The 18,780-nt window shown below is 34.0% G+C and overlaps 1 protein-coding gene across 2 annotated transcripts in view; it reads left to right on the top strand.

Moving 5' to 3' along the window:
- The window catches only part of CBLB (Cbl proto-oncogene B, E3 ubiquitin protein ligase), a 213,040-nt gene that overhangs the window by 172,368 nt on the left and 21,892 nt on the right, over window positions 1-18,780 (top strand). Inside the window, exons 13-17 of one of the 2 annotated variants that reach the window (XM_011995280.1) lie at window positions 2,941-3,035; window positions 11,037-11,183; window positions 14,683-14,777; window positions 14,891-15,022; window positions 17,943-18,083. In XM_011995280.1, the coding sequence (XP_011850670.1) occupies window positions 2,941-3,035; window positions 11,037-11,183; window positions 14,683-14,777; window positions 14,891-15,022; window positions 17,943-18,083 (610 nt within the window). The remainder of the gene's footprint in view (window positions 1-2,940; window positions 3,036-11,036; window positions 11,184-14,682; window positions 14,778-14,890; window positions 15,023-17,942; window positions 18,084-18,780) is intronic. The other variant, XM_011995286.1, reaches the window with a different exon arrangement.

The following is an 18,780-nucleotide window of genomic DNA, read 5'->3' as shown; positions in this document are numbered from 1 at the left end:
TCAGTGAGGTTTCAGTGTGAACTGCTTCAGTTGATACTATCAGTCTGTACATTTGAAGAACTACAGTTTTTTTTTACCATTTGCAAACAGGTTTTTTAGATATCTTGAAAATATATAAAGTATTTATTTTTAGACCCCAAAGTTGTGATTTATTGTACTCACTCAGGTAGTGGCAGCTAAAATGATTTTCTGCTGTAATGAAATGGTTGCAGGTGAGAACATAAAATTCAGAATGACATAATGTTAAATCTTGTCCTTTAGCCACTATCCATAAATATAAACAGCCACTTTAGATGAACAGAAACATGATCATCACTTTATAAAGTACCTGCACATTTAGGTCCTTTGCTGTCTCAATCTAATAATTAGGAAAGAACTATACAGAATTCCAAGTTTCGTATTAGGCATATTGTCAACTCTCAGTACATATTTATGAACAGTTTGCAGGAATAACAGCCATTAAACAAATTATATGTGTGTGTGTGTGTGTGTGTATGTATGTATATATATTTATGTGTGTATATATATACACATATTTGCTGAGAGTATTTCAGTAATAATGAGTTTCTTTCAGCTAAACCTAAGGAAAGTCATTTCACTAGTTAATACCTCCATTAATAAGTACATCTAAGCCAATCAGCAGTCAATATTCATTTCAGCCCTACTGTGTGTAAAGCACCATAAGGCATATGCTGTAAAATGGTAAAGGAGTAATAAGAGTTTTTGTCCTGAAAGAGGCCCAGCGTGGCCTAAATTCTCCTTGACGAAATGTAAGTACACAGAGCACGAGCAAAATATTATCAGATGCCAAACATCAAATGAATGGTTCAGAAAAGACACTACAGCATTTCAGTGGCTCTAGAAATCCTTTAGTTACTATACGTCAGTAACAAATGGTATTTCTGAAACAGTTAGAAAAAGTGCCATTTGCATTTTAAAGCAAATTAATGGATTGTTTCAAAAAATTAGGAACAAGTCATTTAATTTTCTTAGATACTGCCCTCCAAGAGTAAGTTACCTCATTAATTGTACTTTGTGGTTTTACTAGTGATAGCCATCATTGCCTGTATGACTTCTCTTCATGAAATTGAATAGTAGTACATAAAAATATGCAAGCTCTGTTATTAGTGTTTTATTCTCATTTACCTAATGTGCAAGATGAAAGCAATTTCAATACCGGTAAATGTTTGAGTGTATTGGTATTTTTGAAAGATATATTCATAGTGTTCTGATTATAAAATTATGGTTGGTTTATTGTTAAATTAGAACCAATACAACTGAAACTATTATTCCCATATCTCTCTTTTATTTTATTGTTGCTGAAATTTTATTAAGCATCTATCTATGTTGGATGATTTGTCCTCAAATAACAAACTATTGCATATAAAATTCACATTACATTTTCCCAAATGAGTTTTATATGTATTTGTGACATGAATTAAGGAAATTTGACTGCAGATATCTTACATTGTATCTATTCCTGCAGCATGCAAAGAATTCCAATGAAGAATGACTTCCAAAGCTCAGTATTACAATGAGCATTTGTGTATTTGTCAGTTAAAAGATCTTTTTTTATGTTAAAGGATTTTATTAAACTTCAAAATGATTAATGTCTATTAGGAAATTTCTTCTTTCTGGCACACTTCAGAACAATTTGCCTTATTCTGTTATTTGGCCACAGTCAAAAGCCCAGGATAAAATCATTTTATTTAAAGGTAATATTTTGTCATGGTGTGGCTACAGTATATTGAGTCTAATGAGGAGAAACATGAAAAAAGAGAAATTTGTACTAAAGCTTAGGATCAGCTTTGTAGCTCCGAAATACACACGCTGATAAATTTCAAATGTGTTCTTTAAACTTGTTTCTTTTCTTATTTTAGGTTGATAGGTAAGAGTATGACCTTTTCAATTTTATATTCTAAAGCTTCAACATCATTTTAGAAATGTGATGGAGAAAAGTAATTGTTAAGTCCTCAATTGAATTATCCATCGCTGTTCAAATTACTTCACTTGCATTTAGCCCCACCATCAGTCTACCTAATAAATATGAATTAATAAGAGTTTACAAAGGAACTCCATGATAAAAATCTAATGATTGCTTACAGGTCTTAAAATGTGTTCAGTCTTTTCTTGTGAATATGTTTCAGCAAAATGATCCTCTCATAACCCCCCACTTTTAAGTTGCTGTAATTTCAAATTGTAGTAGAAACAAATAACAGTTTTTCAGACATTTCCTATAGTGTAACAGAAGTCTAAACACCAGAATTCCCTAATTCAGAGTAATTGAACCCTGGCTTTGGATGGTCCCATATGAGCAAGTTAGAAATTGTGGTTTGTATGTTCACTAACTGAAAATTTTGTTTAAATTTGCCTGCACTTGGAAAGCCAGAAAAGGTCTCTAGTTATCTTTAGCACAGAAGCTTCAACCATGAAAGAACAAAGGCACTTCTGATTATATTAATGTACTGTTTTATCAGAAAGTTTAAGAATGTTCCGTTCACCATGGAGAAATACAATTTAGAGCAATTTAATTTGAAAGGAATTTAAAAAAGAATAAATCAGTGCTGCTTTTTTCTTTACCCCTTATAGAGAATGCTAACTTTTCAATAAAACCTGATCATAGTTAGTGAATTTTATTATTTACCTATTTAGCCAATAATATCTGTATGTGATTTATATAAATTATAGTATTACCTCTCAGTGCTTAAGAATCATGGTGTAACATTTTTATTTTTTGTATAACCTTGAGCCACTTTAGGCGGTGGTGACTCATCAGTGTGGTGCTGCTGACTCCTGAATAAATTGTATGACATTTCGCTTGTTTAAATATACTGAACTTACACATTGTCTTCAAAATGGTAGGTTACCTAAGAGCAGCTATTGCTCTAAGGTCCTTCAGAAGTTAAATTCTTGGAAACTAACCATTTGATTTACTTTCAGGTCTTTTCCAATGGTCATCTTGGAAGTGAAGAATATGACGTTCCTCCCCGGCTTTCTCCTCCTCCTCCAGTTACCACCCTCCTCCCTAGCATAAAGTGAGTTTTGTTGAATTTGGAGATCACTTGTCTGTGCATCAAGATATGGTAAAGAGTGGTTTTGAGAGGTTCTCAATACAGACACTACACGACGAATAGAAAGTCATTGATAGTAAACAGCCAGCTGTATTTACAAATTAACTTACCATAAATTAAGATCCTTCCCGATACTTTGCTGGTAACCACAACATCTATGAGACTTACCTAACTCTTGAGGTTACACATAGAGCAACAGGGAGAGAAAGCTAAGTATTCCTTGCATCAAAGAGGATAGAGTAGCACAATGAGGTATCCCTTCAAATTTACCTCTCCTCCTCAGAGGTAACCCATTTTATCTCAGCTTTCCAGTTTGACATCATGAAAGAATCTTTGGTTCTACCAGTTTTTTCATTTCTCACATCCATTCAGCTACCAAGTCCTTTTGATTACTCTTTTGGAGTTTTTCATATTCCTCTCCTCTTCTCCATTGCTCTAGCTTTGCCTCAGAGCTGGACAACTGAAAGAGCAACTGATCATCTCATATGATCGGAGATTTAGTATCAGTGGGTTTAGGGCTAGTACAATGAGATAAGTGGGTATCTCATTTGAAAAATGGGGCCGCAGAGGCACACTAGATATCTCTCATTGGTATCTTCCCAAGTTAAACCAGGATAAACTGGATATCCCAATTCTAATTTTCCTGCTCTTTATATGAAGTCAGGCTGTCTGCCTTTCCTCCAGTGTATTTTGTTCACTGCAACTGAGTTCATTTAATTTAAATTCTGCCTTCCCCCGGTCACTTTCCCACTCAAAAACCAGCATTGTTTCCCTTTTTCTATTAAATTAATTCTACACTCTTCTGCTAACAGTAAGATCCTACAGAATTTTACCCAACTAAAATATTGTTCAGTGATTCCTAATACTTGCCCTGTAATTTTATCTGGATTGTTTTTTCTGGCTTTCTGAGATTTTTATGCTGTTCCTCCTGTACTTTACCTTTTCCTAATCTTTATCCTAAAGGTCCGTATCTCAGACTGTATTTCTTTGTGAAATGATCTGTGACTTCTTCAATTGTAATGGTTAAGACTGATTCACATTCCTCTTCCTGCAGTTTATTTTCTACTCATTTAATTATATACTCTGCCATACTGTTTTCTGATTTTAATGTGGCTCTCCAGTTGAAAAGATTACAAGACTTTGAGGGCAAAACTGTGTTCTGTATCTCCCATGACATCTTACTGTATTTGATGTATACTAAGTAAATGATTTGCATATAGTAAGTAAGTACACAGAGAATACGTGGATGCTTGGTCAGTTGATTTAAATTTTATCTGCTGAGGTCCTTATTTCCAATTGAAAGTCTTAGAGCTTCTTCATTCCTTCATCTGCAGTTCACTGAACTCCCACTATACATATCAATGCAAACGAAAAATAAGGTAGATCCCAGCCCCCAAGAAATTTACAGTCTGCTTTGGAAAATAACATTAACATATATGAAATCAGTAGAGAACGGTATGCACGAACATTTATAATGCTAACTTAGTAGTTTCAAATGAGTTTGGAGGAGAGACTGTTATAGCCTTTGTGAATGAAGGATGTTTCATGGAGGGATGGCCATTTCCTGACTCATGAAGTACACGCACAATTGGGAAAGGCAGCATATGAGAAAAAACAAGGGTGTGAAATTTGACATCGTTCAGGGGATGGTGGGAAACTCAGTGAATTAGATCATTCTCCAGTGGGAACTTCTCTTGGAACTGCCAGATATTTAGCAGACATAGGAGTTGGAAGCAATTACACATACTCTGCGTAGTAGGCTCTAAATCAGTGACAACATGTGATGATATTCTAGCCCTAAATGAACTCTGGATATATGTGCATGTAATAAAACATCTAAGCTCAATTACCTCTCATAACTCAGAAAACATTAGAAAATGAAATCTTGCTAATTAGAGATTAAATTTTCACATTCTGTTTATTAAATTCATATTGGCAAGCAAGCTGGAAGTTGCAGTTTGCTTCATTTGTATTTAACATTAAATACCTGCTTCTCCTGTAAATGAAGCAAGAATAACAAATTCATAGTAAAATGTATTTTTTCTAATACTTCAATTTGTAAGTGCATCTAAAATTAGTCATACTTTCTCCCTATTTACTCTTGATTTTTCACTCAGAAACAGTGCAGTTGTTTCACTTAGAGTAATAATTTTAACAGTGCACGCTTACCAGCAAATTAGTTTTCAATTTGGCATGCTGCATGTCAGTCATAGTTAGCAATACAAATGTTAGCTTTTAATGGCACATTTATCTCTCCAGTTTATTTTTCTTTCTGACTCTGTAGGTAGCAGTTGTTCATTGTAGACAATATGCAAAGTATATAAAAAAGAAAAAAGTGAGATACATAAGTATAAGCATACGCAGATGCTAAATATCAATGTCCAGAGTTTTAACATTTTGACTTTTTTGTTTAAACTTGTTTATACCTTGTTTAGATTATATTGTAGAGATAATTTTATGCCCTCCTTTCTTAACATTATCATAAGCATTTTTCTTAGTTGTTTAGTTATACACTGGGTTTATTATAAAACCAGCATGGAATGCTGATGTGAACAGTAGAATAAAATCAGACTGTGTACCACACCTGACTCCGCCATTAAGTATTTGTCTTTTTTGTTGTTGGTTTTTTTTTTGAGATAGAGTCTCACTCTGTCACCCAGGCTGGAGTGCGGTGGCGCGATCTCGGCTCACTGCAACCTCTGCCTCCTGGGTTCGAGCCATTCTTCTGCCTCAGCCTTCTAAGTAGCTGGGACTACAGTCACCCGCCACCATGCCCGGCTAATTTTTTTATTTTTAGTAGAGATGGGGTTTCACCATATTGGCCAGGCTGGTCTCGAACTCCTGACTTTGTGATCCGCCTGCCTCGGCCTCCCAGCGTGCTGGAATTACAGGCATGAACCACCACAGCCTTTGTCTTATTTTTAACGGGGTAACTTCTCTGGCCTTTCCCCATCTGATAGAAGAGAGGATCTGTTTAACTTAAATTATCTCCAAAATCCTTTTGAGATTCAACTTTTTAGGTTTTATACAGTGTGTTTTTTTAAAGAATACTGATGGCAAACCTGGCAACCTAACAGTGAGTCGAGAGTCCTGGTTCTGGATCGTCTTAGAACAGAGGTCTTAGCAAAATGCCACTCACAGAAATAAGAATGTCGGATGTTTGAGAATTCATTTCCATCTTAGACTCTTGGTGCATGTTTCAAAATCAGGCCAAAGCAAAAATTACACGTTGCTACCAAACATACACTTCTCTAGTTCTCACAAATGTTGAAAACTCCAGTGTTAAATCCAAGAACGTCAAAGCTAGCATTTACCTTTATATTTATACTATGTTGTTATACATATTTACAGAAATAGTATTGTTAAATATTTGATACTGTTTACTGATTTCCATTTACCTGATGTCAGAGACTGCTCTGTGATAGTGTTTCCTTTCCTGTTAAACTGTATCTTTGCAGTTATTTGACTTTTATTGTGTAATTTGTCTTGAGACCTGGAAGAGTATGAAATTTACTTCTAAAAAATATACTGTTGTAAAAGCAATCTGAAATTACTTGTATCTATATACTTAATTTTTCTAAAATGATGTTTTTTTCTAAAGTAATGTTTTTTTCTAAATGGTTTCTGCTTAACATCTTTGACACTTAGCTATAAGTACAAAATTTTAAGTAAATCCTAGAAACATGGGTAATTACTGTTTTGGAGGGAGAACAAAGTAATCCTATGTGGATTCTTTTTACTTTATAGTTTACATTATTTATTTACTAAATTATATTTATTTTGAAATAATTTGATTTTTCAAAATTAAAACTAAATGATACTCTGAATAGTTAAGGAAATATTTATTTTACTTGACACACAATAGTCTGGCAAATGAACAGAGGCATTATTACAAGTAATAATGGAGTAATTACTTCCAGGTAAGATAATGTTCTGAAATGCTGAGGAATATCTTTTTTTTTTTTTTTTTTTAGAATTTTTTTTTGTGTGTGTGCCTTGTCTTTTAGAGATGGACCTTTTGTGCTTTTGACATATTAAACTTAGGCTTTCAAATACCCATGAACCAATATTACTTGGTTTGCATTTTTGTAAGAAAGGTTTTTTTATTATTGGAAGTGGTATTATCTATTTTTATGAGTATATATTCTTATAATATATATTTTCCTAAAGAGATAAGTGCTTACATTTTTGGTTCCATAAACAGAGAATACAAATTTCACCTAACTGTCCTATTTTCATTCAGTTGCTTTACTGACTAGAGGTTCAGTGTGTACAAGATAAAATCCTTTATCCTCTTTGGAATTTAAGCTCTAGTTAGGGAGAAGAGAAAGTAAACAAGTAACTATATTGTATATTGTCAGCTAGTGGTAAGTGCTAGGAGGAAAAATAAGCAGGGAAGAGGATAAATAATGATAGAGAGGTTTATACTTAGATGAGGTCATTAGGAAAGACCTCTCTGAAAGGCAAATATTTGAACAGAAACTTGAAGGAAGTAAGGGAGCAAACCAAGAGGTTATCTGTGTGAAGAGCACAGAAGCTGGATAGAACACAGTACAAAGCAACTTCAAATCTGTTGCTCCGATTTACAAACAAGTTAGTGAAAATGCTTATAAGTAAAGCTTATCTTAAAGCTTGATAGTATACCACACAGATGTTTTTGATGTCATGAAAGACCCTTCAAAATTAGCATGTATATGATAAAATTTAGTGTTTTGAGGAAATGATTTATATGTGGCACATGTGCAAAAATCATTTCAAATACAGCTATATTTTGTTTTGTCTCTTCTCTGGACTATTTATTTGAATTAGACATTTTCCCTGTTAGGATTGGGATAATGTAATATAAGAAATATGGAATAATGTATAGGGCAAGCTCTAAAGATTCTAACAGAAGATATTTTTCATTACTTGCCTTCAGATACTATTAAAGGAAGATAGATCCTTATGTGTAGAAAACAAGCTTACTAATTAAGCATAGCGTTGGATACTATCTCCTGTGCTGGCCTGAAAATTCACCTGTTTCCTGGTTTGTTTCAAATGTGCATATGTAGAAGATGAAAGTATTTATCACTGAAGGCTCAAATAGCTAACACTATGAATTTAATAAAATGTCCAGATTGTGGGGAGGGTGACTATGCATCTTTGAGAGTGTGTGTCTCTATGTATTACCAGAGTATTAACTCAGTAATAACAGCAACAGTGCAGAACATTCTGTGAATGTAGGATGAGAATATAAAGGGATTGCAGTAATAAGTGTAATGGTAGGCTTTAATGTGGAGTCAGCCAATACCATTTGTTCATCTTTATTCCTCTGGTATCCTAAAAATTTCCCGTAAGTTTAGTCAGTGACTGAAAATTGTCCCATGCCCCGCAAGATAGAATTTTTTTCTACTGCCAAATGTTGTATATATTAATAGATAATAACTAATTATAAATCTAATTATTTTGCCAGTTATTTAGTAGCAAGTAAAATTAAACCTGTTTTTTGAATGAGTTTGTAGAGGAAAATAAAACCCCACGTGTCATTCCAGATGGTGTAATTAGTTACATGACTTTAGTTCTTTATTTTGCTATTTTATATACATCTTCTTTACCTCATTTGTACCATCCTCTTATGTTATTTTTTGTGATAGAAACCATTTTTTTTTCAGAACTGGATAAGATTACTTTTTAATAAAAACCATGTAGTCTTAAATAAAACATACTGGAATGTTATTCTTATAAATTGGCTTATTTCTAATCTAAATAGACTATTATACTGATATTAACAATTTTTATTAAAAACCATAAGCAGAAAAATAAAATCTGAATCTTTAGAACTTTATTAAAAAGGTGATAAATGGGACACCTAAGTATTTTTTTCATATTTATATACAAACACCACTTGAAGACTATTTTTTCACTTCTAGATATAATTCTCTAAAATCCATTTAAGCTAACAACTTATACTAGTAAGTTTTAGCAATAAGCCTTATCTCCATGAAGTATTAGATGAGCTTTGCTTTTCACTTCATTCGGAAATAATCTACTGATTTGTGGCAAAGCCACAAATGGGGGAAATTACTCGAGAAATTGTCTATCAATGAAAGTAAAATATCAAATTAGCTGCAACATATGTGATTTTAAAAAGTGTCCATTGTTGACTCATAATGAACTGCTTCTTTGGAAACTTAAATCTTTGGAGGGAACCTGCAACAGGCAGATGTTAGAACATTTCTGATATTGAATAGTTGTTGAATGTTTAGTGAGAAATACTGTTTTCTTTTTACATAGTGTATGCTTGAATTGCATAGAAAGGGATTCATTATAAATGAAAATATCTTAGGCATAGAAAGGATGTACAGTATTTATTTCTCATTTCATTTGATAATAGAACCCATTTTGGTCCTTGACTTAGCTAAATTGATGTCTGTGTTTACAGGAATTTATGGAGAAGTAATATTATAAGACCCTCCCAGCTCCAGTGCCATCAGATCACCGTTTTGTAGCCCATATACTTAACTTCCTTTAATTGGAAAGTAAATCCTCCAAAATTAAACCATAACAGGTGTAATAATAGATTATTATTAAGGCCCTTAGGTTATGCTGTAGGTAGTGACATTGGACCTTTTGTCACTATATCACTGTGCTTTTGTCTCCCTGTAAAGCTCATGTGAATTCTAAGGTTGCTGAAACAACAAGAATTTAAAGATCAGTATTGAAATTTTTTTCAAAGATAGGTATTGTATTTGAAAAATCTTAGTTTTTCTTTGATCTTTGAATGTCTTAGAGACTTAGATAATATCTTTGAAACTTGAATCTTTTGATTTTTCAAAATGCCTTCTTGTAATGTTCGCAAAGAAAAGCCCCTAAAATTGTTTCCGTTCTAACTAATAAAAAGGAATAAAAATGAATGTTAATTCAGGCATGTTTGTTTAATATACCAAAGGCCTCTTGCTCCCTCTACAGAAGGTGCTTCAAAATTGCAGTCACTTAGTTTTTTGTTTTTTGGTTTGTTTTTTTTTCCTTTTTAAATTGAACAGATTTCTCATGAGGTTCATGATGATTAGTGTATTTGCAATGCCTTGCAAACTAGTTCGTCTTCCTAAAGTGAATCAGGTTGAGTTTGTGCATTTCTGCTTTGGCATTTTTCATTGGCTTCAGCCAGGGTTAAACTCCAGTAGCAACAGCTATGAAAAACATTATGTTTATGTTTGCCTATTTGTTTGGGTTTGTTTTATTTGGTTTATTTACTCTTATGGATAAGTGAAATCCTTAATATTTTTGATATGAGATGATGGTTTTACTCGTTTTAATTCTCTTTTATTTAGCCAGGGAATCTAAGCCATAAAAATAATGTACTCTACTTCAAAGACTTAAAAATAAGTTATCTCACTATCTACATCTAATCATTCCATTCATTTTTAGCTCTCAGTTGTTGGTAGGAAGAAAAACCTAACAACTTCAACTATAATTTCACAGGATAGTTAAGTTTTACAGAATTAAACTGGATATTTTTCCAACTATAAATAATACTCACAGGAGACAAAAAGTTTGACCATTCTGTGAAGACTTCTTTAATATATAAAACTACCATGCTTATTATTTTAACATCATACTTTACCCATTTAATTTAAATTGAGATAAAATATTAATATTTTAATAGCTTTGGTTTGAATAAATTTATACATTTTATCTTACGAATCCAACATCTTTTTATTTTATTCAACAGGTTACTAGTTTTTCCTATTGTGCCATTTAAAATTGTAAGGATGAAAATTCTTTTATCCCATCAAGAGTCTTAACAAAAGATTGAAAATCCTTTTCATTTGTATTTAATATAAGAACAGCTTCTCAGATGATACCCTGTAATTGAATAATGAACATAAGTGATAAAGTAGCTTCTTTGACTTGAATATGTCACATCAGACTTGCCTGTTTTGAATATTATGCTTAAACTAGATTGGATTTTTTTTCCCCTGGTAGGTGTACTGGTCCGTTAGCAAATTCTCTTTCAGAGAAAACAAGAGACCCAGTAGAGGAAGATGATGATGAATACAAGATTCCTTCATCCCATCCTGTTTCCCTGAATTCACAACCATCTCATTGTCATAATGTAAAACCTCCTGTTCGGTAAGAATACGGGCAGCTTTTTGCCACTTAGATCTGCATAAGCATTATCATTTGCAACGTTTGTTTTTAAACAATTGATTTACGTCTAGTTAAAAATCCTTGATTTCAAGCTCAAAGCCTTCTCTTCCAGTATACCATTCCCTGCATTACTTCTAAAGAAAACTAAAAGATGCAGATTTCTCATTAATCAGGAAGTCACTTTATTTGATCAGTTCTAAGCATGTATCTCATGAAGAAAAAATTAGTGCTCAGAAACTAATGTATTATTCTGACCTTCCTTAGAATTTTTCTTCATAATGTAAAGACTAGTATAATTTATTTTCATTTTCCTTCTTGATGTACTTGCTACCTACTTCTATTCAGATTTTGAAGAATGGGAACAAATACCAAGTTGTTTCCCTTAACTTTTTGTTTTTCTATCAAGTGCTGTTTTACCTTCCTTCAGATCAAATAAGAATGTGAGGAATAGGCTAGGCGCGGTGGCTCACGCTTGTAATCCTAGCACTTTGGGAGGCTGAGGCGGGAGGATCATGAGGTCAGGAGTTCGAGACCAGCCTGACCAACATGGTGAAACTCTGTCTCTACTAAAAATACAAAAAGTAACCGGGCGTGGTGGCGGGCGCCTGTAGTCCCAGCTACTCAGGAGGCTGAAGCATGAGAATCGCTTGAACCCGGGAGGCGGAGGTTGCAGTGATCCGAGATCGCACCACTGTACTCCAGCCTGGGCGAGAGAGCTAGACACTGTTTCAAAAAAAAAAAAAATGTGAGGAATAATGGGGGTTTTTTGTTACTTTTGTTTGCTTATTCTCACTTACATGGGGATAGCCTTGGTCTTTGACTTGGAAGCCCCATTAAGGTAAATAAGAGTTATTAATAATATGTTGTTTGTATTGAAATATTAATTTATCTTTAAGTAAAAGCATGAGTCTGCATTTATATTATTGAATTTATAAACGGAAATCTCATATTTCTGCGTTTGTTTGTTTTACCTGACTGACATGTATGAGGTACTCAGTACTCTCAGCTTCAAAACTTAGTTTCTGAGTTCTGCTTTCCTTTGTATAACATTCCTGGGGCCATGCTTGGCACCTAGAATAGGACTCCAGTACTGCTGTTGGCCCTGCATTCCAGCGTCTCTCCAGGACTGACTGAAGGATAGGGGAGATGGCAATTACTTCAGTCCTCTGTGCCATCTTTACTTAGTGTGCCTTTTCCTTTCGAGGTCAAGTCAATCAACTGAAAACATTTTATAAGTACGGTGTTCCCTTCTTTTCCAATGAAAAACTAAAAAATGTTTTAATGTGTTTCTTCAGGCATCTCACTGAGGTAGAAAATGCAGCACTTGGAAAGAGAAGCACATTTTCATTTTAAGCAGATGTCTGTCTTAATAAGTGACCTTGGTTAGAATTATCAACATTGTGCTGAATTATTACCCAGAATTAACAGTCTACACCGCAGGACTTTATTTTTTTTAAAGCAAGAACCTAAACACTCCTTGCTATTGCTGGTGTTTAAATAAGAAATTTGTTGATAAAATAGTATCATTGAGAAGACAAAGAAATAACGAGGAGGTAATTTTATGTATCAGAAGAACCAAGTAGCTAGTGATGTATTTGAGAACAAAAGATATTCCTTCTCATCAAATATAAGTTGTTACAATTTTCAGTTCTTTGGCTCTTACAGATGTGCAGTAATTTTTAAAAACTAAAGTAGGATGAGCTTTTTTGGTCTCTTTGGGAGTCTTTTTTTTTTTTTTCATTGCTGAATAAGTGAGGAGTATATTTTAATACGTTAAATTTTAATTGTTACATCATATTGGATGAGTTTTTTTGTGGCAGAGCGCCCAAATCTTGAAAATAAATTTGAATTATAACCATCATTACCATTTTTCTATTGTTACAGAAGAGTAATAAATGTTGATAATCACTAAATGTAATTGGAGTGAATTCTTTATCTAATTTGTTCTTGAAAGCTGATGAAGTATCTTCTTTCGTCCTCTCCAAAGAGCTCTTTAAGCTTAACTCTTTCTTTCCCTGTGTGTATTTTTCCCCCTTTAAAACATCAGGAGAAGTGAATTGTCAATATGTAGAAAAAGTGACACAGTAAATGAATAATTCAATTTAATTTCAGTAAAAATCCATCATTGTTATGAAGGTTCAATACGTGATAACTATTTTTAAATGAACTATATCTGGCCCCTTAAAGAGAAGTGGCCACCAGAGAGAATAGAAATGAATTTCAGATGAAGCATTCTTGCATTATCTATTCAAATATCCACCATCTCCTCCATTACATATGCACTTTTACTTTGCTCTAAAAATTCAGAGTAAATCAGAGGAAAGTAAAATGTAAACTCTGATTTCTATAGCTCTTTGTCAGTTGATTGTTATAGAGCTATATACTGAAGCAAAATATGCTCCCTATCTTCTCTTTGTGCTGCTATCTTCCCATGGCCCAATTTTAGCCATTGTGTTCACAGTATGATTCCAAAGAATTAATACCAACAATTCGGCTGGGTGCAGTGGCTCACACCTGTAATCCCAGCCTCCTTTGGGAGGCTGAGGTGGGGAGATCATTTGCGGCCAGGAGTTTGAGACCGCCTGGGCAACATGGCAAAACCCTGTCTCTACTAAAAAATAAAAATAAATTGGCTGGGCGTGATGATGCATACTTGCAATCCCAGCTACTTGGGAGGCTAAGGCATGGGAATTGCTTGAACCTGATAGGCGGAGGTTGCAGTAAGCCAAGATCGTGCCACTGCACTCCAGCCTTTGCAACACACAGACACACATGCACAACAAAACAAAAAAAGCCCCAACAACTGAAGCATACTTTTCTAGTGAGTAGTACCCTTTACAAACACATTAAAATACTGTGCTTGTCATGTACCCGAGGCCTTTGCTAAAGTCATTTTTTGCAGTGTCAGAGGACCAGAATTTTGTTCTTGGCAGTGGTGAAATAGTACCACAGGCTCTAGTTCTTTGAATGTTCCTGTCAGAATTATAATGGAATTACTGAAAGTTTAATAGTTTTTCTTCTTTTATGGGCTGTAGCTTATTTTTAAATAAGGAAATTTTCCGTTACAGAAGCAAAAATGTGATATTAAATACTATCAACAAATAATGAAGTCATTGAGACCGCTATATGTTTTGCCTTGGCACATACTTCTTTTTTTACTTCAAAAACTTGACCAGGTTCTATTGAATTTTTCCACAGAGATAAGTTAATTTTACATATGTGTTTAGGATATCAACAATTTTTGTGGCCCTTGTAATTCTTGGTTATAGTTTACAAAAAGAGACTCTGTTCCTTCAGATATTTACTTCTACATTTTAAAATAAGGAGTATCTTGATGTTATTACTGATAATTTTTCCAGAAAAGAAAATATATGTTCAAACTTTATTAAATGAGCAGGAATTCTAGTTCCCTCTACCTCTTGAATTACTTTTCATTGGAAAATATTCTCCTTATATGATTTTATTGTGAACTGTCCTTTAGGTCTTGTGATAATGGTCACTGTATACTGAATGGAACACATGGTCCATCTTCAGAGAAGAAAACAAACATCCCTGACTTAGGCATATATTTAAAGGGTACGTATAGAATATAATTTCCTTTGTGATGTACATCTTAATGGTCAGAATTTAAAGGCAAAATTTCATGCCATTGTACTGAAAATACATTAAGGTTTTGTGTTATCCTCTAGGAGATGTTTTTGATTCAGCCTCTGATCCAGTGCCATTACCACCTGCCAGGCCTCCAACTCGGGACAATCCAAAGCATGGTTCTTCACTCAACAGGACGCCCTCTGATTATGATCTTCTCATCCCTCCATTAGGTTGAAACCTTTAAAAACATTTTCAACAACCCACCTCTCCTTCTTCTCTTAATTTCAGAATTTTCAGAATTCAGAGTTCACTATAACACAGACTCACTGGGTTGTGAATGTGCCTGAAATTAGAATGGGTTCTCCAGGGATGGTGACTCCCAAGTTCACGAGAACATTACTCCATGTAGATGATTAAAGTAGTAGTGTAATAGTTGGGCATCAGTCAGGTTTTAAGCAAGTTGTTTTGTCCATACTAAATGTAGTCTAAAAACACATGAGAGCTTTGTGCTCTAGTAGTTTTGAAGTGATGACTTGAAGTGTTCAGATTTTCTTTAAGTATAATAATTCTTAATGAATATGAACTTGCTTTTCTTGTAGCATGAGCAGTTCCACTTATGCTAATTAAATTATGCAAAATTAAATAGTTATAAGTAGAGAACTGATAATAAATTCTGTTTTATTCTAATCATTACAACTATAACACATTCAAAAAACTCTCAATTTCCTTGTTTCAAATTATAATATGAAGAAACATCCTATGTGTATTTGTGTGTATCCACAGGTGAAGGTACACGTAGGTATGTGTGTATGTTGAAGTTGACTGGTGCCAGTGTCACTGTTAATTTCATTAATTAGGAAACATCTCATCCTGTTTTTAGAAGACAGTTGGAATGTCTGCGCACCTTACGTAAGGCTTCACAATAACAAGTCATTGTAACATAAAATAATATCTGAAGAAAATCAATTTACAAGCTTTTCTGAATTGGCTGTTAGGCCACCAGAAATACGAAATGAACCCTTCCATTTTCTCACAAGTACCACTGACTAGTATTTTGAATGACACAATAGCAGTATCTTTTGCTCCTGTTCACTCTATAGTTCAGGACTGTATTCCCATCTACATCGATTACAAAAGCCTCCTAACTTTCTTACCTACAGTCTTTCTCTCCCTTCTACTTCTTTCTGCACACTGGTTTTAGACATATTACCCAGATGTTCATCACCTGGATAAGCATTGTTCAATAAAGCTTTCTGTGGTGATGTAAAGGATCTGTATATTTGCAGATGGGTTAAATGTGGTTATGGAACTGACTTTTCACTAAATTTAAATAGCTATATGTGGATGGGTGACTACTTTATACGACAAAGTAGATAGATTCTCCAACCTGTCTTTTTACGTTGGCCTTTTTCTAGGTCTTCTTGTGCATGTCCTTTTTTCTTCATACTATTTACTCTACTTAGACGATCCTGCCCTTGCATTTGACAAATAAATTTTTGAGCCTTCTGATATCCCAGTACTTTCTGTTCTTCAGTACTTCACTGAATACTGCTTGTCTACATTTCTCTTTCTTCATCCAATGCATATGTCTCTTTTATGGGACCAGTCGAACACTTTCACCTGTAACTCATACCTATTTGTGAGCTTTTTCTTAAGCTCCTTTCATGGAATCTCAGCTCCTTGAGTCAGAGCCTTATAATTTTGATTTTCATATCATGCATGACCCTGGCATGGTGCCTGATGTTTAAGGGCTGAAAAAAGATTTGAATAAATATGATAATGTGGGAAATAGCTAAAAGTTAAAATGATAGCAAAACTCTCTTCTGCATCTTCAGATATGTTAATAAGAAAAATATGATGATTGAAGAAATTATTCTGCAAATTTTTTCTAAAGCAAGTTCAGTAAACAGTAATATCTTTTTTTTTTTTTTTTTTTTGAGACGTAGTCTTGCTCTGTCGCCAGGCTGGAGTGCAGTGGCACAATCGCAGCTCACTGCAAGCTCCGCCTCCCGGGATCATGCCATTCTCCTGCCTCAGCCTCCAGAGTAGCTGGGATTACAGGTGTGCCCCACCACCAAGCCCAGCTAATATTTTATATTTTATACAAATAAAAGACAGGGTTTCACTATGTTGGCCAGGATGGTCTAGATCTCCTGACCTCCTGAGCCACGCACCTCGGCCTCCCAAAATGTTAAGATTACAGGCGTGAGCCATGACATCCAGCCTCATTTTTCTTTAAATATGCCATTATGTTTAAATCATTCAACTTAAAAACATGAATTTTTATTATTAGAATATGTGTTTGTGTATACCCTGTCTCATAAAGTATTTTGAGATAGCTTACAAAATTACATATGCTTTTTTTTTTTTTTTTTAAGACTCAAGGTAATGAAAACTGTGAGTAGAATAGTAAGGTGTGTCAGGGGACAAATAAGTAGATATAAAAATATGCTGCAACATTCTAGTTATTAAAGCTGGGAAATATGCAAATGTAAGTAGTGTTTGGAACCAGAAAAGTTTCTATATTTAGCTGTTCTTCTGTAGCTAAATCTGATAAATTGAAAAATATATTCCTCTGCTCTAGGTACATTTTATATATATTTTGACAGCATATCAAATATATGAAACATTAGGTTAAATTTAAAATCCAGTGAAATAAACTATATGGGATAATCTAAACTATTCTGTGACATTAAATTATATGTATTTGATGTGATTTTCCAATTAAAGGCTGCGAACTCTTTTTGTTACACAGAAAATCCTGTTTTCATGGTGTGACTGATAATAATTTTTAGTTCAAACTCTGAGTCTTAATATTATAAAGGTTACAAGTGAACTATGAGCTGTTTCATAAGTTACAATGCTGGTTTTTACAAAAAGGCCTGATAGAAAAAGTTTGCATTGGTGTGTTTATATGTATGTGTATGTGTATGTATGTATGTTTATATGTATATGCGTGTGTGTGTTTCTCTCCAGAATCTCCCACAAAATAATGAGATCCCGTTATCAAAGTTGGTGAACTGCTGGATAAACCCTGCGAGTGAAATTCTTTATAAGCAGCAAGAGAAAATCAGTTATTACTTTTGTTTGATGCTGTGTATTTTGATTAATGAAGTTCTGCTGCTGATATCGACCTTTCTTTAAATGCAGGTGAAGATGCTTTTGATGCCCTCCCTCCATCTCTCCCACCTCCCCCACCTCCTGCAAGGCATAGTCTCATTGAACATTCAAAACCTCCTGGCTCCAGTAGCCGGCCATCCTCAGGACAGGATCTTTTTCTTCTTCCTTCAGGTAGGAGGGAAAAGCCAAAGAAAACTATTCACTTAAAGCAAAAATATTTCCAAAACCGTACTATCAAATAAATGCTAGTGATTCATTAGTCTCTACCTTCCTAACAGAACAGAAAAATTCCTGGGTTGTAAAAGTAGCAATTGTGGGTACATTTGTTTGTCAGTTGATTGGTCTAATGCCAACAGAATTAGAGAGATGGAAAGAGCAATAAAGAACTGCAGAATGTAGAAATGATGCTATAGAGATTGTCCAGTCCAGAAACCTCCTTATGTTACAAAATGCAACCCTGAGAACCAGAACTGCTCAGGGGTTAAGCTGATAGTAATGGGAACATATTTAGACTTTGTCTCTTGATTCCCAATGCAGTGTTTTTTAATAGGTTTTTAAAATTTTACTAGATATGCCTTAGTGTCATAATTTTGTTCAAAACATAAGATTTTGGTAAATTACATTGTTATAACATGAATAGAGAAGTTTTTCTGAAATAGCTGCATTTTATTTTTTTGTGATATTTTTAATGCCTCGGTGTGTATATACTCACTAATTATTGGTATTCAAAGGAAAACTAATTTTTTCTTAGTAACTATTTAATGCTATTTAATATTTATTTATATATTTATATATTTATTTTTAAGATGGAGTTTCACTCTTGTTGCCCAGGTTAGAGTGCAGTGGCATGATCGCAGCTCACTACAAT

This window comes from Mandrillus leucophaeus, unplaced genomic scaffold (genome assembly GCF_000951045.1).
Source record: "Mandrillus leucophaeus isolate KB7577 unplaced genomic scaffold, Mleu.le_1.0 Scaffold113, whole genome shotgun sequence".
NCBI lineage: Eukaryota > Metazoa > Chordata > Mammalia > Primates > Cercopithecidae > Mandrillus > Mandrillus leucophaeus.
This window is presented reverse-complemented; position numbering and strand designations above follow the sequence as displayed.